This window comes from Pagrus major, chromosome 15, assembly GCF_040436345.1.
Source record: "Pagrus major chromosome 15, Pma_NU_1.0".
Classification (NCBI taxonomy): domain Eukaryota; kingdom Metazoa; phylum Chordata; class Actinopteri; order Spariformes; family Sparidae; genus Pagrus; species Pagrus major.
In genome coordinates this window covers 22511541-22538275 of record NC_133229.1, presented here as the reverse complement: position 1 = coordinate 22538275, position 26735 = coordinate 22511541, and the positions used below count along the sequence as shown (strand labels likewise).

At 41.7% G+C, this 26735-nt stretch overlaps 1 protein-coding gene across 1 annotated transcript in view; it reads right to left on the bottom strand.

Annotated features, from left to right (window-relative positions):
- The window catches only part of LOC141009924 (protein bicaudal C homolog 1-like), a 68248-nt gene extending 43933 nt beyond the window's left edge, over positions 1-24315 (bottom strand). Inside the window, exons 1-2 of the mRNA XM_073482670.1 lie at positions 24026-24315; positions 4642-4688 (exon numbers count right to left, since the gene is read on the bottom strand). Of these exons, the coding sequence (XP_073338771.1) occupies positions 4642-4688; positions 24026-24224 (246 nt within the window). The 5' untranslated portion in view covers positions 24225-24315. The remainder of the gene's footprint in view (positions 1-4641; positions 4689-24025) is intronic.
- Positions 24316-26735: the final 2420 nt, after the last annotated feature.

Sequence of the window (26735 nt, the reverse complement as noted above, 5' to 3'; positions counted from 1 at the left end):
AATTTAAGATGCATGGTAAACATATACGTTCTGTTTTGAATGCACTCGCACTGACCCAGTTGTTTCGACAGCTCGCTATTTTATGCCAACAAAATACTTAATCCTGACAGCTTTAAGTTTTCCGATTTCCCTTGTGTCAGCGCAGTGAAATACGAGACGTTTCAGTGCTAAAACCCAAATGAAAAGAATTACGCCTGGCCTGAGATCTGAGTGCACTGGCACTCACTTATATATCATGCCTGGCATTATTTACAGAGCCACAACTTCTGGGATGGAGAGATGGAGGCGTGGGGATCAGAGATGTACTCGCCAGAGGTTCAAAGGCGTCTCTCAACCCAAATCCACTCCAAGCTCTTCTGTGGTGCACAGTTATCGGCTCAACCAGCCGAGCTTCTCGGCTCTTTGCTGTCCCAGGGCTCGACTTCTACAGCTTTGTGCTCTGTGCCAATGATTCGACACTCCAGCAGTTCACAGTCCAAGACTTTCACTGCGCAACAGTGAGCTGGACCGCTCACCGAGACACGTTTTCTGTTAAACAATCAAGCACTTCATTTGCAGAAAAACACCCTCGTTACACGAGAATAACAAAAAACACACCAGTGGTTTAATGAAAGGATTAAATAGTGTGAAAGGGACAGTTCACCCCAAATTCTGAAATGCATTTTTTTCCTCTTACCTACAGTGTTATTCATCCATCTCAATTGTTTCAGGGATATCTGCCATCTATCAAATATAATGGAGATGGATGGCACTTGGCTTGTGGTGCTCAAAACGCCAAAAACAATACGTTTGAAGAACTCAACAGTGATGTCTCTTTCCAGAAATCATGACCCGGTTGCTTAAGATAATTCACAGACCTCGATGTGAGCAGTTTCAGCTCCAGTTGTTTCACACATGCCTAAATATTGTTGCTTTGTCTACGAACTGTATTTTAAAATGTATTTTTATACTTATTGCTGCCATGTTATACGAGTTGATGTGCCATTTTGACCCCGTCTTGGCTAGGTCGAACTTGTTAAAGTGAATTTATCTCAATGCGACTTCCTAGTTGAATAAAGGTTGTGTAGGAGCTAGACTAGGCTAGCTAGCGAAGCTAAGTAAGCCCGCTATTGCTTCCGCTCAGCCAAGGAGGACGCCATTAATGTTTACATCACATGCTGTCGTGAAGACAAACCGCTTGTCCCTTCTGTCCAATGATATGGCTGGGTGTCTAGGTCAGTATAAAGAAAATACTTCCTACATGAGAGGCCTGTGGACTTTTTTCCCACTGAACTACATCCCCGAATTGTATCACTAAACAGGAAGTATCTACTCATGGACGAGAGTCCCGTGTTCGTGACAGCTCAAGACAAACATTAATGGCGTCCTCCTTGGCTTAGCTATAACCCTAGTGATCTTACAAGCCTAGTTTGCTAGCTACTAGCTAGTCCCATTGAGATTAAATCTCTTCTACACGTGAGACCTAGCAAATACAGGGTCAAAACTGAGCTGTAACGTTAGCTAGCTTAGTTAGCTTCACTAGCTAGAGTAGTAGATCACGCCATTTTCTGCATGGTGATACGTTTGCAGGTGTGAAGAGATAAAATAGTTCCTACATGAAACTGCTCACAACGAGCTCTGTGGATTATTTTGAGTAACCATGTCATGATTTCTGGAAAGAGACATTGCTGTTGAATCTGTCAAATGTGTTTTCTGACATTTTGAGCACCACAGGCTGAGTGCTGTCTAGTTCCATTGTATCTGCGGCTGAAAACTCCCACTAAAACAATCTAGATGGATAAACAGGACTACACGTAAGAGGAACAATGTGTTTTTATTTTGGGTTGCACCGTCCCTTTAAAACAGCAGGAGGGAAGAGGAGGAACATGGGACGAGGAGGAGGAGGGAAAACACGAGGCACACACCAAAACAAAGACTGAAACGAGCGAGGGACACGTCGCTGGCGAGATTCCCCCATGTGAGCAGCAGGGACTTGCACACAGCCAACTTCCCAGCTGTGACACCCCTCCTGCAGTCCCATGTCTGCCACCCTCTTTTAAAGGGAGCACTGTTAGCTCTCTGTTACACCATGTTGCACTGGACTCAAAGGAAGTCCAGCAGACAGTGAGTAAGAGGGTTTGATCACAACCACAGTAAACGTGCCTCGGGAGAAAGTGCGGGGGCGGAGCATTTCTTGTTGCTCTCGTCAGCGACTCGTCTTTAAGTCCTGCTGCTGAGGCGACTACGAAAATCTCCCTCCCAAAGCCCAGTGAGTAAAAGAGTGTGCTGCTACGTATGTACTTTATTAGTCTCGCTGAGTGTGTGTGGTAAAAAAATGGGTGTGTTGGACGGGCAGGAAGCAGTCCCAACTAAAAGTTTCCATTTTCATCAACTTCAAGGTATTTCACACACCTCATCCATTTGCCTTCAACAATGCCGTTCCACAGTCGCACTCCGTGTTTATTTTCCTGGCTTTAATTGGGCACGTATGGTGATCACGCTATCAGAGGGGGAACTATGCAGAAGTTATCCAAATGGAAATTCAGCAATAAAAACATGACTTTAGCACTCCTCCTTCACTCGCAGGCCCGCCAACCCAAACAGCTGCACGCTAATTTCTAATCGACGATTTAACCACTGGGTCCCTTTGAACGAGCTGTGACAATATTCAAGCCAGAGACGTTAAAAAACTGGCAATGTCAATACACAAAGACAGCTACACTGGATGTCTTGAACATTAGAGATACATCTGAACCCAAAGAGGTGGAGAAGAAGAAACTACAGTTTATCTGGAGCCCCCTAGTTAAAATTCCAAGGAAGGGAATCTTAAGGCGCCTGGTTTGCATTACTCTGGTTTTTAAAGAACTGCTTCAGGGACAGTTAAATTGCCTCCTTCTTTGACATTTAACTCAGCTTCCTAACCTCCAAAACCAACTAGGGAAAAATAGACAAAAGAGGAATGCTCAAACAAACCGCTGTCCATCATTTATTTCATTACAGCCCATTAACATACTATAGAGGGAGCTGAACATATTCAGGAAACTGGATTTTAAACAAGAAGGACTCCACTCGAGACGCTTAAAGAGAACCGCAACGTTAACGAGATACCTTCGTAATAACTGCTGTCAAAAATCAATTAGCGATAATGGTTTACTGATTGTGTTGAAGTGTGATTGCTTTCACTTTCAGTGCCATGCGATAAGTCTTCTCATTCTTTTTTTTTTTTTTTTTTTTTTTTTTTTTTTTTAAATCGAGCACATCGAGGTCAGATCATGAACAGACTCACCGTCTCAACTACTATCAACAACAGCTTTCCCTCATAATGATGACTCACAAATAGAGATATGGCAAAACTTTCTATCAACACAATTTATATTCGCTATTTCTATAAACCTTAGATCCAGAATCTTAAAAAACTAGATAACAACTAGATACTTAATACTAATACAAAAATAGTGATAAAGATATTGTTGTTTAGCTGTTTAGAAATAGCTTTGCTTGTGTGACATGATTGGTTGGTAGTAAACTATAAAGCAATGTAATTAATCAACAATAAATCAAAGTTTATAATGTCTCATTGGGGCACATTCCCAACATGATCAGTGTTTTATATCGTCAGGATTAGTTGGAGAATTAAAACTTGACAGTGATAAAATACATACATATAATACTGCTTCACCTAAAGACAGTTATCACATGCATTTACAATCTGTTAAGCACGGTAACGTCCACAGGCTTCATTCCATTGTGATCCCCTGAGAAGGCAACATGTCAAACTCTGCAAGACTAACAGGTGCAAATATCTTTCAATCAGATATTAAAGTAATGGGCCGTCCACGCCAAGACCTGTCACTAGAAGCATAACTATAATGAGAACAATGTGAGCGTGCACACTGATGACCGATGACGTTCTGTAAACAGCTCTGTCAGCAGCTTGGGAAAATGGACATTGATGATCTGTTACTGCTGTATGTGGCACACAGAAACAAGGTAGGCTTTACATCGGCATGGAGTAAATAACTGAATTTTCTTTTTTGGGTTAACTCATCCTTTAATTTGCGTTTGACACAATAGGCAGCCAGTTCAGTTGTTGAAAATATGAGTAGGCGGAGGTAGACATAGACACTAACTAATCCCCGTAGCTAAAAATGTAAAGAAAGTTAATTCATTTATAACAAGATTTATTTAAACTCGACGGTCACACACTCGACTGATCAACGAGCTCCAGTGAGCAAGTTGTGATTAAAATAAACACAGTAAAGATCGTTTAAAGTCACTGAGGCAAATCTTCGTTTTATTACATGTAATGAAGCTTCAGAGCATCGATTAATTAACTCGGTGACAGAGAAAAATCAATGAGGCGAGCTGGCCGGAGCGGACCTGTGTTCAACCCCCCTCTCTCATGTTAGTCCGGAGAGGTGATCTGCTACAGTCTGGTACATTATGTAAGTGAGAAAAGGCCCACGCTGTTGTGTCAGCTGTGTTATAGAACGTCAGTGTTGTTCCCTCTGCTTTTATTTGTTTTGATTTATAATTACGAGTGACTGGAGGAGCACCTGACATCTGCTCCCTTACCAAGGAGGGAAGCGCCGGCTCAGTGGGCTTGAACGCAACCCAAAAGACAAAAAGCAAACACCGACCAAGTGCAGACTACACACTCACCTTCTGAAAGAAATCCTCCCCGCCGTTGACTCTCCCCTCGGAGGCAGCTAGAGTGAGACAGAGAGAGAGAGAAAATAAATTCACAAAAAAACAACCACACAGAGCACTCAGTTTTACATACACAATGTAACCAAATCACACGCAGATTACTCAGTCTGCTCGAAAGGTTACGGAGTCTTCGCTCAGAGCGAGAGACTTTAGGTGGATCTCCATTTCTTTGGATATTGTGTTTGGCAACGGCGACTGATACTACTCATTTGAAGGAGCGGAATAAAACGTTCCAAGTCATTTTTACATAATCCCGAAGATTGGACACAGCTTCCATGTGACAAATTGATGGATACAGTGAAAATATTTGGCCATTTTTACAGTAACCGTTAATGGAGCATTTCATACCAAACGTAGGTCAGTTTTCACACTTCTCAAAAAAAAAAAAAGGCTTTTGAAATTCGTCTTTCACTTCCAGCTGTGGGTGCTACCAGTGTATGAAAGTGCTGCAAAATAAACAACCCAAAATCACATGTAAACAAATAAGCACTTAGGAAATCCCTGGTGTTTTTAAAGTAATTTTCCAAGCAGGTGAAAACGCCAAGAAACTGCTCCAGCTGATACAGTACAGAGCGAGTCAGGCCTGTCGTCGCTCCAACACATCTGCAGCTCCTTCGAAAAACTGTGGCGGCCCTGTTGATGCAAAATACATATCTGCTCTCCAAGGAGAATTCTCATGTTCCTCTGTCATTTGGGAATACCGGGAAGGTTTAATGATGCATTTCAGCCGGCGCTCTCCAGATGGATCTGTTGCCGTCTGTGCAAATCTGGGTCAGGAGCAGCAGCGCAGTCGACGCTGGGTTATATAGTTCATTCAGAAATGTGTAGCAGCGAGAAGTACGTTGTGATTCAAAGAAAAACTGAAGTCCTGCTGCTGAATGAATGGTTGAACTGATGGGAGTGCATTAGAATTGGTTGAAATGATTCGCCAATTAATCCATTAATCTTTTGACATGAAACTAATATTCAGGTATTTTGGGAGTAGAGTTCTTTCTTGGGGCAACAACAAGACATTTTCGTGCCCCCCACTTTCAGGTGTTACGGTAATGAGGTGGTAATGTCTACACTGGGTATTACGGTCACAGAGCGTTGGCGATCACGTCCTGTATTGATGAAGGGGACCAGATGATTGATTGTGGAATGTTTTTGTTTTGCTTGTTATGGCAAAACAAAACCAAAAGAAACACTGTAACCCTAAATTATTTACTGTCTACAAACTTTTCCATGCACATTCAGGCTATTATAGTCCAACTACCCAAAACAGCCTAAACTCGATTCAAGCATGAAGAGTTTCTCGACAATATGATGTCATGGAAGATCTGATGCTGAACCCAAGTTGGTGCCACTGGCTTTAAGAACCGTGATGGGTATCTGTCCCTACTTTCTGATATTTCATTGACCAAATGATTAATCAAGAAAATAATTAGCAGATTAGTCGAGGACAAAAATAATCATTAATGGCAGCTCTACACACTATACTTTAAAAAATATTCTTTGCGACCTTTGTTGAACTAGAAGCACAGCAGGGTTTTTTCAAATGTTATTTATGTGCCCCATCTAGCAACGTTAAAGAAAGTGAGGGGAAAAAAAAGAGCCCAGATTGGTCCCTTTATCCGGATCAGTACCAAACATTTATGGGGTCTATTCTGGGCCGAGACCCATCCTCCATCCAAGTTTCGTCAAAATCGCTCCAGTAGTTTTTATGTAATCCTGCTGACAAACAAACAACCAGCCAACAAACAAACAGACATTGTTGAAACATTACCTTCTTAGAGGAGGTAATTAAAAAAGAAAAAAGATATTTGTGTATTGTGAACATGCATCAGATAAAATCAGTTGAGGGGTAAATTTGTTTTACTAAATAATAACATTTTCTCCTCCAGACTGAAAACATCTCATGGCTGTAAGTTAAACACACACTGTATCATTACAGTTAGCCGTGTAATTGTCAAGAAAAGAGGAGTCAGCCTTCCTTAAAAAGGGTACGTTATGCAGGATTTTCCAACAAAACAACGTATGGACTCATAGTACAAAAATAACCCATCTTCTCTTAGACACACTAGGAGCGTGTCTTTATCTTCAGAGACCTTATCGTCTGCCTATATCGTCTTTATTTGCTTATTATTTGGCTGTTTTCAGGATGATTTGGTCACCAAATCAAAGCGTCTCATCAATATTTTTCTCCAGAATCGCCTACTTCAAACTACAACCAACAAATCCTGCATAGTTTGCCTTTAAAACTAGCACGTCTCGCTAAAATTGTATGCGAAATGTCTTAAAACGTGAAATAAGTTCTCCTCAAAAAGTATATCGCGCCTGGAGTGAACACAGGATTATATGATTACCGTGTGAAACCAGGGTGTGAGAGGCATTGTTATGACTTCCTCCATCAACACCACATTTCAAGACCCAACTCCAAACACAGTTTTATTTTCAACTATGCCGATATTATTGCTTTTGGCGATGCAGTTAGGCCTACATCATGAGCATTTAACAAGTGTTTGTACTCACACTGGCTGCCCACTAAACAAGGCCAGGCCACAGTTTATAAAGACATGGAGGCTGGTCTGCTCTGGCTCAATGGATAAGTCAATTTCACATGAAATTTGTGTACATCAAGCGCTCACTGCCCCCGATTACACTGATTGAACCGATGAATTCTGGCTACTTGTTGGCTTGTTGTTTAGAACAGACGTATAAAAAAAGGGAAATCTATGAAAGATGTGGATTAGAATATGATTGTAATGAAGGGAAACAATAACGTTTTCACAGTTTTCTAATAAAACGGTCACAGAAGAGAAAATAAATTATGACCCTTTCATCATTCTTTACCTCATTAACCTACTGCAAAGATTTACTGTAAACAAAACAATCTCAAATTCAACACTTCTCCCACAAAATCAAGTAAATAAACAGTCTGCCGGTCCACGGAGCTACAACACATCTCATTATGCCAGCGTTCGGAAACACAGCTGGGGGAATTCTGACTAATGGAAGAGTACCATTAACAGATGCAAAGTGTCACAGATGGAAAAATACAGTTGAAAAACCTCTTCAGTTTCTCAAGAGCCTCCGATTTTTGTTTAAAGTTAAGTCATTTTACTGAGAGGCTGGTGCTCACAGTGATGCGCTCCAAATACTCAGCATAAATAATGATTTTAATGGCGATGGCCTGCAGCTAGCCATAAACAGTTACGTGGACTGAAGTTTAAACCATTCACATATTTTTTTTTTTTTTTTAGAGTTATGACCACAGCTGGAACGATTCAATTCAAGATGTTACGAGCCAGGCAGGGCCAAAGTGCTTGTTGTGTGTTTTTCCTCCTCTCCTCATCCTGTTTCCTCTCCAGGTGTACGCTACATGATCGGTTACCACCTGTGCAGTCTGCCCATAGGTTCCCCTCGGATGTGGAGCTGGCCAATCAACACCAGTGGCTTTCAATGAAAGGAGCCCACCTTCAAAGACACTCTTGTTTACACTGCTCTTACTGTGTGTGTTCATGTGGTGTTGAAAAATTAACTGAGAAACATTTTTCCCGATTGAGGAAATTCACGTAAATGCCATCAACGATTTTGGTACACGAGTTGCTCAGTTGAGGTAAAACAACACTGAAACGTGGCGGACCAAAGCAAACACTGGGCTGACGGTAAAAGGCTTTCATCACAGTCATGCATTGTATCGTCATTGTATCGTTTTACTTTGCTCTTACTTGCCACTCAAATACTAGAAACAGCTGTCGATGTGTTGTTTAAACGCTCGGAGCGACAAAATGCAAAACAACCTCTTTTTGGCGTCCATGTTGCTCCCACATTCTGACACGATGCGCATGAACACACCGCAGTCAGTAAAGAAAGACTTCCCAACTCGGAAAATGGGACCATTGGAGGAGCACATGAACACAGCATTAGTGGTTTATTAGGCAAAAATCCCAAATTTTTTCAGATTGGGAATTTGAGCTCCAGAGCGGAAAGGCACTTATCTTTGACATTTTCATGACAAATACATGAAAGCGAATACATTTAGTTCATCTTGATGATCGTAAGTAGAGGACTTTACTGTAATATTTAGTTTAGATAACATCCAGCTTTGAGGCAGAATGACGGGAACAGCCCTGACTGAAGCGCTCAGTTCTTAGGTGGCCTGAAGTTATCCAAAATTATGAAAGACCCCGTCACTGGTTACTGGAAGCGTTTCCTGTAAGAGCTAAGACAAACAAAAAAGGAGCAGCACCATCCAACAGTCTGGGTTTTTTTCCTACTTGTCTATTGAACACTGTAACAGAGCAGCCCAGTTGCTCTTTCTCTCTGTGGTCTCAGTATTGTCTTATTGTCTAAACAAAGGAGGTAAAGTCTCTGTCAGTGGTAAATTAATGAGACCGATTTAAAACAGAGCACATAGTGAGCCAATTAAAATGCGAACATGTCATTTGCACGAGGACGATAACCCTCCTCGGTAACGATGCTGAAATGGATTCTCTTGATCTTATTTCATGTTTCACTGGAGCTGTCATTGATTTGTAAACTCACTGAATGTGTAACAGAGGTCTCAGAAAAAACATTTACTGAGAAGGAAAAAGAAAACCCCTGCTGTATGTCTGCCTGAGATATAGGGATGCTGTCAGGCAAAGTGACGGATGTGACTGCAGGAGGCGTCCCTCCTGTATCTGTGATGCTCAGTTAGAAAGAACGACAGTCAGGCCCGGTGATCGCAGGACAAACACAGACGTCTGCGCAGGCATGTGCAGGTAGTTTTGGCATGAAAACTACATTTTAATGCCATTAAATTCAAATTATTGACGAATTAAATCAGATATGAAACTTGACAGCTTTAATTGATGAAAATGGGGTTTTCATAAACACTAAACTGCAAACAATGACAGATAATCTTCTTTTCTCTTGATGCTTTACATGCCAAGTTTTGCACATCTCCTTTAAAGCATTTAATTTAAAGGGATAGTTCTGGTCTTTTAATGTAGGGTTGTATGAGGTACTTATCCCTAGTCAGTGTGTTACCTGCAGTAGATCACCTCTCCCCCGTGTGGAGACAGGAAATTAAGTCCCACTGAGAAAATAAGGATCCGTTTCAGTGTATGCTTTGAACGTTTTCGGCGCTTTACATCGCTGTCAGACAGCCCTTTCCTTTGGCACTACAGTCCCTCAAACTTACAACGTCCGTATTCCTACGCACAAGCGCAGCTGTACCTGCCGTGCATCGTATTACACACAAACAGCTTTGCTTGTGCGTAGGAATACAGATGCTGTACGATGGCAGTACAATGCCCTGCTTCCTGCCGGTGCTACTCGCCGCTTCTCCACACAGGGTGAGAGCTGACGGTCATCTACTGCAGGTAATACACTGACTGGTGATAAGTATCGCATACAACCCCACATCTAAAGACCCGAACTATCCCTTTAACATCAGCTCCTGGTGGGAGATGCAAGAGTGTCACACACACAGTGTTTGGTTTTTACTCCAAGTCAAAACTCTGAGTCCAAGATAAGGTCAAACTATGAGGCCTAGCGAGGCCAAATAAAATAATATAAAATACTACATAAGAGCAGTTTGGCTTTTAACCTCATAAATAAACAACAGGGCAAGAGCATTTGTGGAATGTGAGTGCAGAGAGCTAAAAACAGTCTGATGTGGAAACATGAGTGAAAACATGAGCCATGTGTGGAGAGCAAAACCTCCTGTTGGCACATGTGTAGCATGTAAACTGGCCGTGGGAGAAACCCAGAGCAGAGACAGGAGGGAGGCAGCAGGGAGTCCTGTGACTTCTGGGACCGATAGCCTTCATATCGAGGCTCATCCTACGCACCACTTATTCTAAATCTGCACAGTGTAAGAGGAATGAATTCTGCTGCCAGTGTGCTATACGGCGATAGCTACTTGAGGCATTTTATAGCTACTGTCTGTTGCTTCATTACCCGAAACACTGCTGGTTTAAGGCCTCTGAGTAGGAGGTTAAGTATTGTGCTCATCAGATCAAATCAAATAGAAAAGATTATATCGCTGACGATGTTGTGCGACGGCATATCAGCGGCGTAGTCTTGAGTTAGCTGCTCCTGACAAACACTATCCACTGCAACTTCAATGTCAAGTGAGAATGATGCAGGATAAGTCAGTCACGCACTGGTTAGAGCAACATAACCTCCAACATGAATATAAAGTGACTGAATAATTTTGTGAAAACAAAAAAAAACACAAGTCAGCCTTATTTTCCGATGATGGCTGATCATCTATAAAAGTTAAATTCAAGGGCGCGCCAACATCTGAGATTTGAAAGTCAGCTGCCGGCTGCCAAACTTTTCAAAAACCACCGAAATTCAAATTTGGTGGTTTGAATTCACATTCCTCGCAATATTCATGATTGCTTTTTTGTCTTGTAAGATTTGATTTGGCAGCAACATGAGATGAGAAGGGAAGAGGCAATGATCTTTTTTCATCTTTGCCCATTTTCCCAAAGATTTGACAGGCATCTCACCACAGAAATGCTCATGCATCATTACTTCGATAACCAAGAAACCTATTATTTTGTCTGCCAGCTGAGAAACCCAATTTAAATTACAGACCTTCCTTAAGACAAAAATTGACTGAAGGGGTTGGACAAGAGTTCAAAAGCACATCCGTACTTCTTTAACCTATATTTTCTAGCATTTAATAGCTCTGATCTATGTCAAAAGAGACTTTGCTTTGTCTCTCAGGCGCTACAATGGGTTAGCAGTCTTTTGTTGGCCCAGGTTATACGAGGACAATGCAGTCTCCTCCCTTCCAGCACGGCATATTGTAAAAGCATCACAGCTGAAAACCGACACGAGACCCCAGAGCACACATCACATGTTGCAATCGATTCTGTCCTCTGGTGTTTTTTGTGAAAAATGTGGAGCAAATAAAGTGTCGCTAATCTAAAGCAGTTATCTCCCTGGCCTATTAATTTGACAAAGTAAACACGGTGGTTACAGCTAATCAGATCCACACCCTCTTATTCACGCCTTATAATTATTTAATGTATGTAATAACTGTCAGTGCAGGCAAGGAGGTGGGAGAAGCTGCAGTGAGCGGCAACAAGGACTCGACGCTGGCAGATGGAATGAGGTCTGTTATCCATTATTTTGCGGAGGGACTAACTTTCTGGGAGATTCGGCTGTTTTGACACCGAAGGAATGTAAACAGTGTTAATTTGGACAGTTGTGGCTTCAATCCACACACAACAATCAAGAAGACAACAGACACACAAACCCTAATAAAGCAGATCGAGGCATTCTGACATGAATGTTTTCACCATTAGCTCGCCTACAGTATTCAGATTTAATTGGAAAAGGTCGAGAGTCAAAAAAAGAGCCAAATTAGAGCTGACAAATCCGCAATCGCTCCCAATAACAAGACAGCCTCATAGTGCAGACGTGAGCCAATATCCATTTATTTCCAACAGTCGCTCAATAATAAAGCGGGAGTTTATACACCTGCTTACCCCGATATTTCTGCCGCGCCAGAATTATCGAGCAAGATCCCTCGTGTCAAGGGATTTCTATGAAGACGGGGAGCTTTGTAGATTACAAAAAGCAAAGGGAGCCCCTAAAGGCACCAGCTAAATCTCTAAAACTGCAGAGCTTCTCAAGACAAAATCCTCCGCACTGGCAATAATCACAAGAGGGCTTAAGGTGAAACTTGGGACATTCACAAAAGAGTCGACGCAAGCATTAAAACGAGGAAAGGTTATACAACTTCTACTTCTCCTGGGTAGGGTTTCATAAGAAGTGTCAAATCTAATCTAGGTTCTGAAGTTTGACATCTGAGTGCACCGTCTGCTCGCACGCCTTCGCTAAAGTGAGATATTAATGCCAGACTTATGAGCCTTGCTGGCTGTGAGCACAACCACTACTAGGACAGAACTACATTTCCCATATTTCAGGAAAAGAGAGGGAAGGCGTGATGTTTGATGATGCAGCGGCTCTCAGCTGATTCATCATGGAGCTAATGAGAGGGCCTCAGGGAGCCGTAGCATGACGCCAAAACATACGCAATGTGACAAACCCATCGAGCATGCACGCACGCTCGTAAATACATGAACACGCACGCTAAGCGCATTATACAGAGGTCAGACTAAATTGTCTGCAATAAAGATCCTTTTATGTGTATCCTCAAGAGCTTCCTTCTAAGTAAAGGCCAGTTTTTCTAGAGATTAAAAGGTTTATTAATCTGGGATCTGATTTCGTTCACCTTAGCACCACATCACACAGTCAGAACTCAATTAAAAAATGCATCTCGTGATAATATCTAATGTAAAAGTAAAACAGACAATATGACCTAGCAGCAGCTGAAACAGTATCCATATATGCATTACTCATTCAGGGTGGGAGTAATAGATAAACCTTGCAATAAAGACATAAATCATGATTCAGTATATTTCCTGGAGGTTTTGATTAAATTGTGAGCTGGAAAGAGTTTTTTCTAATCAACTGATGATAAACCAAGGTACTTTTTCACATTGCAACACATTTATTTGGTATTGCCTTAAACAGGACTTTACAGTAACGGTTGCCAGGTTACAATTTGGCAAATTCGTCATTGGCAACCACTAAACACTTCTGTTAGTCAGAACCAGAACCGGACAACGCTGCACACAACAACACTGTGTTTACTCATGTCACATGGTTGATAATGCTTCCACTTGCCAATGTACCTGATATGTGCAGGCATCAGTTTTAATGTCACATTTTCAATATTAAGCTGACTTAAAACTGCACTGTATCCTAAAAAGGTGTAATACGTAATAAATTTAGTATACAAAAAAAAAAAAAAAAAATCAAAAATAAACTTAAATTACACATGCTAACAAGCTAGCCCCAGTCCTGAAAACCTCTCTCCCAGGGGTCCGAAGCTCCTGTGCTAGCGGTTTGACCACCGACTCTCCCCTGGCAGTCCACCTACCTGCACGGCTACCTGAGCTAACAAGCTAAGAGTAGCTACAGTCAAAGATAGCAGGTACTCTGGTGACATGCTGCCCCCATTAGTTGGCAATTCCAGATGGCTGATTCTTACATATTGCACCTTTAATTGCTTGAAATATAAGACCGACAATGACGACCATATTTTCAGTTTCAGTAAGCAGAAGCTGATGCCTGGTGGCCAAACTGGCAATCACCTTTAAAATTAAGTATCAAGCCCTGGCCATAAATCAGAGTGGCTCATTGATTGGCCTGCAACATTACTGCTAAAAGTCTGATACAACCAGAGATATTAACAAGGATTGGTTACGTCTGTATAAAGCAAAATCTCTGACAGTTGACAAATGAATAATGTCTCAGTACATTTCTATATATCTTTGTAATCACTCACCATTATTCCTCACACACACACACACACACACACACACACACACACACACACACACACACACACAGAGTAATTTAAATACAAAAAGGCTGTTTAAAGGGTAAATAATAGTTAAGGCTATGAAGCAAACATTCAGTCGTATCAATAGCATTGGGTCGTGCTGTTATGCAGTGAAGGGGGGCTGTTCTCATCAATCTAGCCTAAACGCTTCACTTCAAAGACAGGATGTCTCTACAAGTGTATCGCTCGCAGCTGACAAGTAGTTGGCAGTAATCGGACTGACATCTGAGTGAAAATAAGACAAAAGCCAACACTTTAGCTTCCCCTTGAGCTGCTCTGGCATACTTTACGCAGGTTGGCATCTAAACAAAAGACTCCAGTGCCTGAGAAACACTTTAACTGCTTCTCCAAGACAACAGTGGTATCTAATCACCAAGTAAGGATTGGGGATGTATACACAAGTCTGTTTTATGTGATATTTCATATCAACACTGCCAGAGAAGCATCCTGAGCTTTCAACACTGACTTTTTTATCTTCGGTAAAAGAAAACTCAGAGGTTATTAATAATTTGTGACAGACAAATATGCCTCCTATTTCTCACCATGCTTTTGGGATAAAACCGTTGAGCAATTTATCATCATGTGAGATCACTGTCAGCCTAATAGTTTCTTAAGTTTCACTTCACATCTGCCACGGTCCCTTGGAAAGCAGTCTGTGAATATGTGGAGATGTGAGGGCTGCAACTAATGATTATTTTTATTATCGATTATTTTCTGCATTGTGACATTTTCTCACAGCCCAACTTCTTCAAACTGGTTCATTTGTACAACTAACAGTTCAAAACCCAAAGACATTTTATTTTTTATCATAAACGTGCAGAAAAGCAGCAAATCCTTATAATAGAAAGGCTGGAACCAGCAAATGTTTGACATATTTGCTTGAAAAATGACTGAAAGGATTAATCGATTATCAAAATAGTTGGCAACTAGACTTGAAACCCGAGGCGTTTCATATAGTTTGTTGCTGTAATCCATGTTCTCCAGTACTTTACATTGTATTCCTGTCGCTTTTCCTGATATTAGAAAGTGCTAAATCTTTCCTCTTGGCATCATAGCCGCTTTCCTTACAACTTACATTTTACTGTCTAATTTCCACAAAATAAATAGAAAATATATTCTGTGATTATACACAACATAATCAGCAATTTAAAGGTGCCATTTCAATTAGGGTTGAGGAGTCATTTAAAGAAGTAATCGTTAAGATTTTGATTAATTCAAGCACCAATTTTGATACTATGTATTATCAGCATTTTGTAATTATCTCTCTATACTGTAGTTTTCATTGTTAGTGGCTGTTAGTGGTCAGTGCCTATGCACGAGGGAATCACAGAAAATGATGCAGGTTGTCTCCTGTTTATCCTACAGGTACCAGTCTGTTTACAACACCTGTTACTGTGCATCTGCTTCAACTTCTGGCTCATGTGTTGTATTGCAGACAAAGCAACTGCTAAACAAGTGTTTGCCATTTTATTAGTAGTAACCACGGGTGTTAAGTAAGTCAGAATAGTATATTTATAGAGCGCATTTAAAAGCTGCACCCTCAAATAAACCAGAACTGAACTCTTAAGGAAAAGAACTTGCTTTGAAAGCCCCATCACGTCTCCAGCTTTGGTAAACGACGTTAATACCCACAAAGTTTGAACACCTGTCATCGAATTTCTGTGCCGAGCAGGAGTCACCGTCTGCGCTCAAACGCGGCTCCTCTCATCTGAGGCACGGTTGCCAAGCAACTGTGCTATCAAATAAATGCAGCGAGTGCCACGTGCTGCTTTCCGACAGCCAAAGACGAGAGCCCGCTGGAGATACTGGACTCGCTGACCCAGAGGTCACGCATACGAGACGGCCTATTAATAATCAGAAATAGTGGAAAACAGTTCATGTCATTGAACGTCACTACAACTTTAAGTGTGTGACCTCACAGCAAATGTTTTATTTACACACAGGCATCTTGGCGGTGGGATCATCCAGTCCAGGAAACAAGACGTCAAGCATCAAGCTGTTGTTGCTAACATGTTTGGGTTAGCGTATCCTTCATTATCTCCCCGTGTGTGAACGCTGCCAAGTGATTACACAACGCTTTGCATTCCTGGTGCCTGGTATCTAGAGTCAGATCCCCCACGGAGCATAGGGAGTCAATCTCACTTAACAGACCGAGAGTTGCACTGTTAACGTTGTACTATTGGGAAATCATTGACATTGCACACCCGTCATCATTTCAACCAATCAACCCGTCTCTGCCAGACTTTATTTCCTGGATTACTCAACGCCTGAGTTATCTCCATCGATACGTCAAATCTGAATAGTTAAGGCATAACAGAGAAGCTCTTAGGAAATGAACATAATCTAGTTAGTGTATTAAAAATAAAATTCCTGACCTTGGACTAAATTGAGTTTTTCCTTTTCTTTCTTTATTTCAACACACCCACTCTCTTTTGTTCAAGCGGAGAATATTCTGAAAACTGGCCAGGACTTCGATGAAAAAGGTGCTCTTATAAAAACGCTCCAATCAAGGCGAGTGGAGAAAAGGCAGATTGTACTGGATGTTGAATGAGGAGAGAGAACAACAAACCAAAACCCAAGGTTCTCCAAAGATAAACACTGAAAGCTCTTGGGGGGAGTGGTTAAGGGCTGGGTGGTGTGCATGCATGCGTGTGTGTGTGTGAGTGCGCACGCGTGCAGGATAAGTCAGGGTTGCCCCCCCTCCCCCTACCAAGAAACATTTCTAAAATAGCAACCGCAAACCAGACAGAATGTAAATCTGCACTTTGAAAAGGGTTGAAGAAAAAGAGCTTTGAGGGACGTAGAAAAACAGGTATTCATTTCAGCCCATTTACAGTTCCAGGAGCACAGAAATGGGTCACAGCACTCCAGCTCCACTCTCGGACTGTTGAAATAGGACTCCTGGTTTTATTTTCTTGAGTAATGAATTACAGGTTTTTCCACCGGCTGAAGCTCAATTATATTACGGCTCCTGAAAGCTTCATCATGCCCAGGATGAAGGAATTCAACGCGTAAGCAGAGTCGAATAGAATTGTTTAATTGTATCAGCATGTTTCAGTAAAAATCAGCAGGAAGGAGAGAGAGAGAGGGAAGGTGGCAAAGAGGCAACCGAGCAAAATGCAGCGGCTCTATGAACTGAAACTGAATGTTCTGATGTGCGTTTGCTTTCCGTATAGCTTGGACTGATTATCAAAGTGTTGTACAAACGTGCCACACAGCCAGAGGAGGAGAGATTTGATCAGTGTAGGCGTGTGTGCTTTGTGCTGTCAACATCTGAGCTACGCGCCGCCGGGCCTGTCACAATTATTACATAATCGCCTGATCACGATTATTTGACCTGACGGTGATCAGTTTGAATTCGAGCCCAACCGATATATTGGCCCATCAGAGATATACTGTATTGGTGTATATGTCGCATCGATAGTTCACAGTTTCAGTGCACTGTCATTTTAGACGATAGAATATATTATCACACTGTAAAATATCCTGTCTCTATCACTTATCTTTGTCAAAGTGTTTGATAACCACATTTTACTGCAAAAAAAAGTGTGTGTATCAGCCGATGCATCAATATCAGATTTCTACTAACAGACACAAAAAAATCGAGTATCAGTCAGGCTGTTGAATAATCGTCAGAAGTCTTCAAATCATCTGTATAAAAACATCTGAATGGAACTAACAAAAACGTCATATTCCCATCACAAAGTTGACATTTTGGGGGTAAATGGTATTTATTGGACAGGAAGCAGCAACATGACAGCGCAAAATCCAATCATTATCTTGTCCCCCTCATATACAGGGGATTGGAAACAATGTGGGAAGGGTTATAAAGCCTAGATACCGGGCTAACATGACTAGCATGCCAACTGTAAAAATCCTCAAGTTTAATATGTTACACATCTTTAACGGTAGCCCTTCCTACACTCCTGTCCTTGTGCTTCATGTAAGCCATCTCTTTCTCTTCTGCCTTTATTCATTCATCATGACTGTAGATAAACAAGAATACATATAATCAATATTCCTGAACGACAAGTCAATCCCACACTTTCCATCAGCCTGACAACCTGAGAGTCTCGCTATCACGCAGGTCAAAGTTCAATCAGACTAAACTGTGCGAGGCAAATGAGGCAGAACCTATTCCAACAGAATTGAGTGCATCTGTACTAAATATTTTTTTTGTCCCGACAGTGGCAGCTTCTCTTACTGTGGTCCACAACTCCAAAATAAGCACAGTTTCTGTTTTGGCACATTCACAACCCGAACACACATGCACAGAAAATCCAGTCAGAATCTGGTTTAAACATCAGCAACAGCTCCAGATGACAGATGACAATCTCATCTGAGGGGAAGATTCAGTTTTCACATCGAGACATGAGAGAGGGATTTTCCTCTCTGCTGCTGGCTACATCTTTTGTTTTCCACTCTTCACTGCATTTTTTCCAAAGGGTGGTGGTGTGTGTAAGGTTTCTCTCCAAGTTCCCAGATTCTCCATCTTTGACTTGAGAAGACACGGCATACAGTACAATACCTGAAACTCAAAATAACTTCAATTTATGGAGATCACAGTGTATGATTATATACAATTAATTGTGCCAGTCTAATATCAACTTTCTAGCCACTAAACTGAGTCCTGCAAGAAAGCGGCGAGTGTTTTCAGCGACATCTCTGCCCGGATTTGGTCAGGTAAGAAGGTCAGCGTGAGGACTGTGTTATAGTGTAAGGTTAACGAGCAGGGAAAGTCCAACATCTCCACCGTGGATCCGATGGAAGCTGGAACAACAGAGCAGTGTTTGAACGCTCAAGAGGGAGCAACAGAGGGGGAGAACGAGAGAGTGAGAGAAGAGAAAGCCTGCAGCACATTCCCCAGAAGACACTCACTTCCTGTCTGTTAGTCTTACTCAGCACCCAGGAGGAAGAGGAGGATGAGGCCCTCACACACACACTTCCCTCATTATGTGGATATAGAAGCCAGAGAAATCATTTGCTGAACCGTGAAAGGGAAAAATATTAAAATATATATTTTTTAACAAGAGGGCCATTTTGCTTTCTTGGAGGAAGAGTTTCCACAGATCTCCAAAATAAAATGCTCCGATTCTGCAGCCTACAAATGAAGCCGTGTGTGAGACGCAACTTCGAGCATTAGCATCCTCTACACAGAAGATATCAGGCGAATTCGCAGTACCCAGCTGTATAATATCATACCGACAACATTATCGGTACTTCATGAAAGTACCTGTGAACCCCGTGTACATTCTGCTCGCCATATGCAACAGCTTATCCGTCCAGAGACGAAGCTACCCAATAATAGTCCGTGGTTTAGGAGCAGGAAAACAAATTAGTTCAATGAAGAAAATGATTCACTTAGCCTAATTGCAGGTTGTTGTTGTAGTTACTCAGCAAACATGCTGTTACGATGTACACACACACACACACACACACACACACACACACACACACACACACACACACACACACACACACACACACACACACACAGGCCCACCAGGACACTGCGCTCAGTCACAAACACCACTAGACGGGGAAACCCACAGCCAGAGCTCTTCAAATGGACCCACACAGAGTAGAATACGTCAGGGATGTACGCTTAAAAAAAAGAAAACCTTTCTGCCCAAGCAGACACTTATCTGGAAGATCTGGGTTGGAGAAAATGTTACCTCTTTCCCACACTCCCCCTTGGTCTTTTAACTTCATGATGAAGGTAAAAAAGACACAAACATGGTTCCCTCCAAACATAAAACTATCCTTCAAGCTTTCATGCCTGCATCGAGGTCTCCCAGCCATTAACTTGGGAGTTCTATTCTCGGGTGCCAACAGTACAACAGTTAAACCCAGATGGCTGCCGGGGTGAGATTTTGTTGTCACTTTACACTCTATTTACTGATCTAAGCTCCAGGAACCTGCGTCCCTGCCAACGTTAGAGACAGTAAATTTGTAATTGCCGAGCAGTTAACAATTTCCATTTTCTCCTGATGCAAACTGTGCCAGAACCGGGGAGTGAAATACGGCCCATCCAAGTAAAGGGTAGTTTAAGAGTGTACACTGGGATTTTCTCTCCAGTGCAGACATGCTGGTGAGTCACTTACACATATTTTAATGGGCACTGAGAGCTTCTGGGTCAATTTTATTCTCCAGTATTGATGCAATCCCCTGACAACACGGCTGTACGCCAGTCTGATGTCCCACTCTGACCCCTTTTCCTGTATCTCTTTAAGTACAGCAAGGTTTATTATAGAGGAGACATTTTCAATATCCTGTTTAAAAGCTAATAATAATAATTACCATTATGGGTCTAGACTTAGGATACTTTGAGATAAATGATCTTACAGGAAATCAAATTTTTCAGACAGATTTTAGATCAAGATCGATTTTAAAAAAGGCGTCCACAATCTGCTTTTCAGACGAATCATAAATATTGTGGTATTTAAAAAGGGGAATGCCTGTACTTTTAAACCTGGGCCAAATAATGACATGTTTTGGTGTGTAAATGATTCATACTTACCAAAAGTTTTGGAATCGGTCCAGTAGACAGCCACAACACGGCTGCAGTGTCATCCTTTGGGGCAATTACCACTGTCATAGTCATAGTTTCTGGCCCCTCACATGTCTGACAACATTGTGGGAACAATTCTTATGTAGACAGTTGCCCCAAAGGATCACACTGCAGCCACTGCTGTATAGTATAAATCATTTACACACCAAAATATGTAAATATAGAGTGAATTCCCCTTGAATGTCTTCTTATGCTGGATTAAATAGGTGAAAATAATAGATTAAAACAAACATACGAGTTATTCCTAACTTCCTGACTATTTCAGACGCATGTCACATCTGTCATCTGCATTATGTCAGTGGTTTTGATGTTTTAAGACTAATCTCCTTTGGTGAAGATGTGTCAACTCCCTGAAACCTTTCGAAAGACTGCATCTTCCTGCCAGAGGGAGAAAACAGGAGCAGAGAGATTTCGCAGCTATGTCATTTGAACTGACCAAACTTTTAGCCAAGAAGTCCATGAGAGAGCACACAAACACGTGTCAGGCTCATTACACACTGCAGCTAATGATAATATAATCCCCATTCGTACCAATTAGCTAGCGTCTTATCTAAACAGTGTCAACACTGTAATAGCAAAGGCAGCAAAGTTGATTTATCCAAGTATTCAACCAATCATGAGCTGGGTACAACACACACCACGTGAAGCGATTTGATCAATACAGCCTGATAATCATTTAAAGGATGTGAATGAAACTGAACTGCAGCAATTAACTTTAATCCGTGCATCAATAACCAAATGTATTTAGTCCTTTTTAGTAACTTTTTTCCTATATCCAAGAAAAAATGAGTTTTATTTAGAATACACTGAATATCTTTGGGATTTTAACTGCTTGTTGGACAAAAGATATTTTAAAGACGTCATCGTACGCTCTGGGAAATTCTACTGAGCATTTTTCACTATTTCGTCAGCTTTAACGCATTAAGAAGTTGCATCTCTATTGTAAATCTGACTGTTTTGATAAATAAAGTCTCCCTAGTTTTGGTGCAATGTATGGATTCATCCATGCTGACACACACACACACACACACACACACACTCAAAACCTCTCATGTATGTATAGTACAGTAACGTGTTATCCATATACAAGACATGCATTAATGATTAGCCATACTGTAGACAAGCAAGTGCAGTTAAAACATTGAACATTAGCCACTGACATAACTCCTGGGAGAGGTGATGAAGTTTTTTAAGACTTTTCAAAGACCGGTTTATAAAATTTAGGTTTTTCTCTATGATATTTATCATTTCTGAACTGGATCGTCATTGCAGCCGTGAGGAATCCAGACTTGCTCAGACATATAACCTGGATCTGGCTAAAAAGTTCAGATGATGAGCCATTAGTGTTTGGGAAGCGATCACAGGGTGATCCGACCCTGTGGCTCTTTGCCGAGAGTCCAGCACACTTAATTTTCCAGGAAAGAGAAGCCAGAGATACCGTCACAGACAATAAAACACTGAGTAAAAATATACTGGAGTTCCCATAAAATTATTTCATTGTAGTCCAAACCCTGGCCTTCAGAACATGATGTACCACGCCGGAGTCAACAGCTTGTCCAATCAAAACACAGCCAGATGTTACAAAGCTCTGACCGGACTGGATGAGAGATTTATTAGGACTTGAATTTAAATCTATGGATACAGAGGAAAAAGGACATCTAGATACAAAAATAGACTGACTAGCTTTTCGTAGCTGTTAGTGCATCATGTACAAACCTTAACAGATGCTAGGACTGTGTAATGTCTTCTAAGAAATAACCAAGCGACATATGATGCAACCAGATGTCCTGGTTTCTTCCTGAAGGCCAGAGGTCAAAGGTTAAAGCCGTTTCACAGTAGAGATAGCGCGACATTTAACCCTGAACCTACAACAGAGCGGCAAAGACGGTTGATCAAGAGCAGCCGTTTCTGTTCTACAACCCAGCTGCGACGTCAACATGAGCAATGTCAGCCATGATGTCATGATGCAGCAATCGGGGGAAACAAGATGTTTGGCAGAGATACGAGACCGAACTAACAAACTGTGAGGTCCCGGTAGACTGGATAGATTATACGTAAAGCATGCAGACGCACAAACAGACACAGTGCGAGACGTGGCGCATGGTATGTCCGGGACACTCGGATTTAGGGCCGGCCTCTGGTTAAGTTGTTTTCCTGGAAGAGTTGGGGATGACATGGAGCTTTGAGGAATGTACCGAGCAGCGAGGCAGCAACCAGGACATTCTCAAGGGGAACTACGTGCGTGCATATGTCTGTGTGTGTGTGTGTGTGTGTGTGTGTGTGTGTGTGTGTGTGTAGGATAAACTTACACCGAGACCGGCTGCCCGCTGAGGATTCCTCCTAATTAAACATTACAGACAAACAGCAACGTGGGCCACACTTCATATCATGCTTGTTTTTTAACTGCAGTATGATTAGGAGTCCTGTTTGGCTTCTTCTCAGCTCTGTCTCCTTGGAAGAGCTGATAGAGAATCCAGCCCACTTACCTAACACACTCTGGTGTTTTGAAATATGTGATAAATGACCTCAACGTCTCAACAGAGACCGGCCTGCCCTGACTTTACGAGCCTGTCATCGCCTGTTTAACTGTTCACTGTCACTTGCAAGTCATTAGAGATTAGAAATTTTGTCATTTTGTTTTTAAAAAGGGAGTCTGGCGTTACAGCGACAGTCACATTTGCTGTACTGGAGTGCAGCCTCTCTCTTAGACCACTTATCGGCTTTCAGCTCCTTTTTTTTTGTCACAGTCAGCTTTTGTGTTTTCTTTGTGCAGACTGTTTCAAAACTGCATGTTCAGGTCAATTTCAGTTTAGTCTAAAAACACATGCACACCATGGGAGTTTGTGTAGCGACAACCAGTGGTCAGGGTGTGTTACTGCCTCTGTAAGAAGCACAGCAGGACATCACTGATGGTTATCATGTCTCTGACCTCTCAACCTCCTGTTCAAACGTGTAACTTTAGCCAACACACACTCATACATGACCGTGAACGCATCAGCTTGTTCCAGTGGTCAACATTTGATTTCCTGTTGGTGGCCCAGAGCTTAATTGGCTCGACTTAATTGCCTTAATTGGTTGGTTCCAGATCACGCGCAAGACACGCACAGGTTTCCAAACAACGCAAAGAAACGACTCCTTACATTTTAAGTTGCTCAAAGTGGTAATTATGTAGTGGAAGTGTTATTTTCTGCGTCTACAGTAAACAAAGGGCTGTCACAGGGCTGCAACAGTGTGCAGCTTCTTGGGGAAAAAAACAACAACGACAGGCTGCAATTAAATGAGAAGAAACGTGGACACGATGAAAACGTGACACCTAAAAATAGCACCAAACTTCCAGCTTAGTTAACTTGAGTTTTTTTTGTCTTTACCTAACAACATGATTTCCAACTTCTTGCGGTCCACCCGAAACCTCTCCTCAGTCCACTCCGGATCGGGCAGCGGATGGGGTCCGCTCAGGTCCTCCTCTGATCCCGGGAGAGGGGAGTCGGTGCTGCGCTCGCTGTTGGAGCCATGGTCCGACTGCTGCTGCTGCAAGTATCCGCTTAAAGTGTCGCACTGGGCAGCCATTGCGCTGCGCAGCAACTTCTCCAGAGGCCAGGTTGTCTGCCGAGTTCACGGAGCAGCGCCGCACAGCACACAGCAAAAACACACCAACCAAGTCCTCGGGAAAGTTTCACGTGTCATCCAACAAAAAACGGAAAAAGAGGGAGAGAGGAGGGATAAAAAAAAAAAAAAAAAAACGAGACTCCTCCCAGAAACACTTTTTTGAGCGTCTACCTCCCCCTGGGTTCCTGGGAAGGTTCCCCAAACGTCAGCAGGAGCATTTCGTTAGAAACTCACTGGATTTAATTTGTGTTTTTCTGTTTCTGAGTGCACATTTATTGTCTCATTTAAAGCCAATGATAGCGAAAACGAAATCCTAGTTATTATGAGCCTAAAATCATATTACATAGACAATTTAACACCAGCAGATATGAAAATAAAGTCACTATAAAAGCACAAAGGCAGGTTAACTGGAGGATTTCTGTGCCTTTTTCTTCCAGTCAGGTTGGCAGTTTATTACAACACCCCATGCAACCAGTTTATTGGTTTATAGAGGAAACACTACACATCCTGAGAGTGGGTAAAGGGAAGCAATACAGGAAAGGGAAACCAAAACAAATGTGGTGCAAGCAAAGTGAAACAGTCTCCAGCATGGGCCCATAACACATAGAACAAAGATGCTGTATGTGTGCTGATGTTGAATAAAGTAACACAGAGCCAGGAGGTATGGAGAAGGTCACTGAACTCAGTTATGCAGAACAAAAAGTTTTAAAGCCCCTAAAAAAATATAGTTCCAGGGTTATTCTCTTCCTGTGGCCAGGAAATGATTAATGACTGTTTCCCAGTGATGTATGGCCTTTGTGTTAAATTTACATTTTTATGGTTTCAGCATGTTTCTGTATACAATTCTCCACGTTTTATGATTTCTCCTCCACAGCAGCACCTTGTGATGTGCTACCATCAACTGCATATTAAAATAACTCATGTAGGTTTCACTTGGTAGCCATGTCAGACTTCAGATAGCCCCACGTCGACGCCCTTAAAGGGTAACTCCACCAATTCTACATAAAAGTGTGTTGACGGGTCTTGGGGAGTATGTACTGCATATGTGCAAAAGTATAAAGCCTTTTGTGGCTCCAGATGAAGCTGCAAAAACTTTATTAAGGGTGGCAAACAACATTAACAATTCAGGCCCAAGGGGTACAGGCAAATCCAGCAAGGCTATTCATTAGAAGTTATGGCACCAACTTTAGTTTAAAAAGTTTCAGTATCAGTTCACTATCGGTCTTGTGAGGTCACAAGTGTGTGTAATTGCAGTCCAAAGAGCTTTACAGTTCTCTGAATGTTTTTCCAGAGTCCTTATATTCATTAAGTTCTGAGATACAGTATTTAGCAAGTACAAATAACAGATTTATTATAAAGTATTTTCCTTCCTTTACCCTTTTACAATCAAACGCGTCAAAGAAACCATCTTACAACATCTTAACTTCTCTCACTTTATTAGTAAGCACGAAAATGCATGTAATGTGATAAATTACCTCCAGTTGCATCATGGGTAATGTAGGCACCAGATTTTGAGAAGAAAAATGTTTGGACTGAAAAAGGTGATATCTCTGATTCAGCTGTATCGATTTCGACAATTTGTTTCAAACCGCTCCATAATGAATCCAACAGTGAGTGCAGTGATTTCAAAACCTGGCACCTACATTACCCACAATGCAACTTATCCACTGAGTGACATCACTGGAGGTAAATGATCACATTACATACAGCTCCCTTTGAAGCCACAAAAGGCTTTATACATTTTTTTCACATAAGCAGTAGTACTCCCCAAGACCTGTAAACACACTTTAATGTGTTAAATTGGTGGAGCTGCCCTTTTATCTGACAGCTTTCATCACAAAGAAAATTATCCATGGTGCTGCTGTAACACAGCGCACCCTCTCAGTCCACTTCTTGCTCACTTGGCGTGAAATCTTCCATCACCTGGGATTAAAAGGTGGCTATTTCTGTCGACCTTGATGTACTTCATTTTAATCTTGAGGAAAAACATTGACTGCATTCCAACGCAATTATTTAATGTGTTCAACTATACGTTTCTCTCAGCAAGTCAAAAGAGTTGAAACCTGCAGGCCGACTTTGTTTACTACTAGTCCTCACCAAACCCAGTAGCCTGGTTATGTCACTTCAACACATCGCTGCAGAGATTAAATATGTGAATGGCTAAATTAATGTGTGTACACCAGCTTCAATAGCGTACCGACCAGCAGAGGTGATGATAACTGGTGGTCTAATTTAAATGAACTGAACATCTCTTCTCATTTCACTGCTAAAGCAAGACACTATAATAGCCACTATCCACATGAATAACCATATACCACGTGGGCCTGGATTAAATGTAAAAAAATCCCTGATATTAACTCGTCCAGGAAAGCAATGGCCTTATGTGAAAGGCTTGGGTGGTAAAAAGTAAAGGCTACCACCTAGTGGCCATGTGAATAATAAAATAAGGGATAAAGTCACACAAATACACTG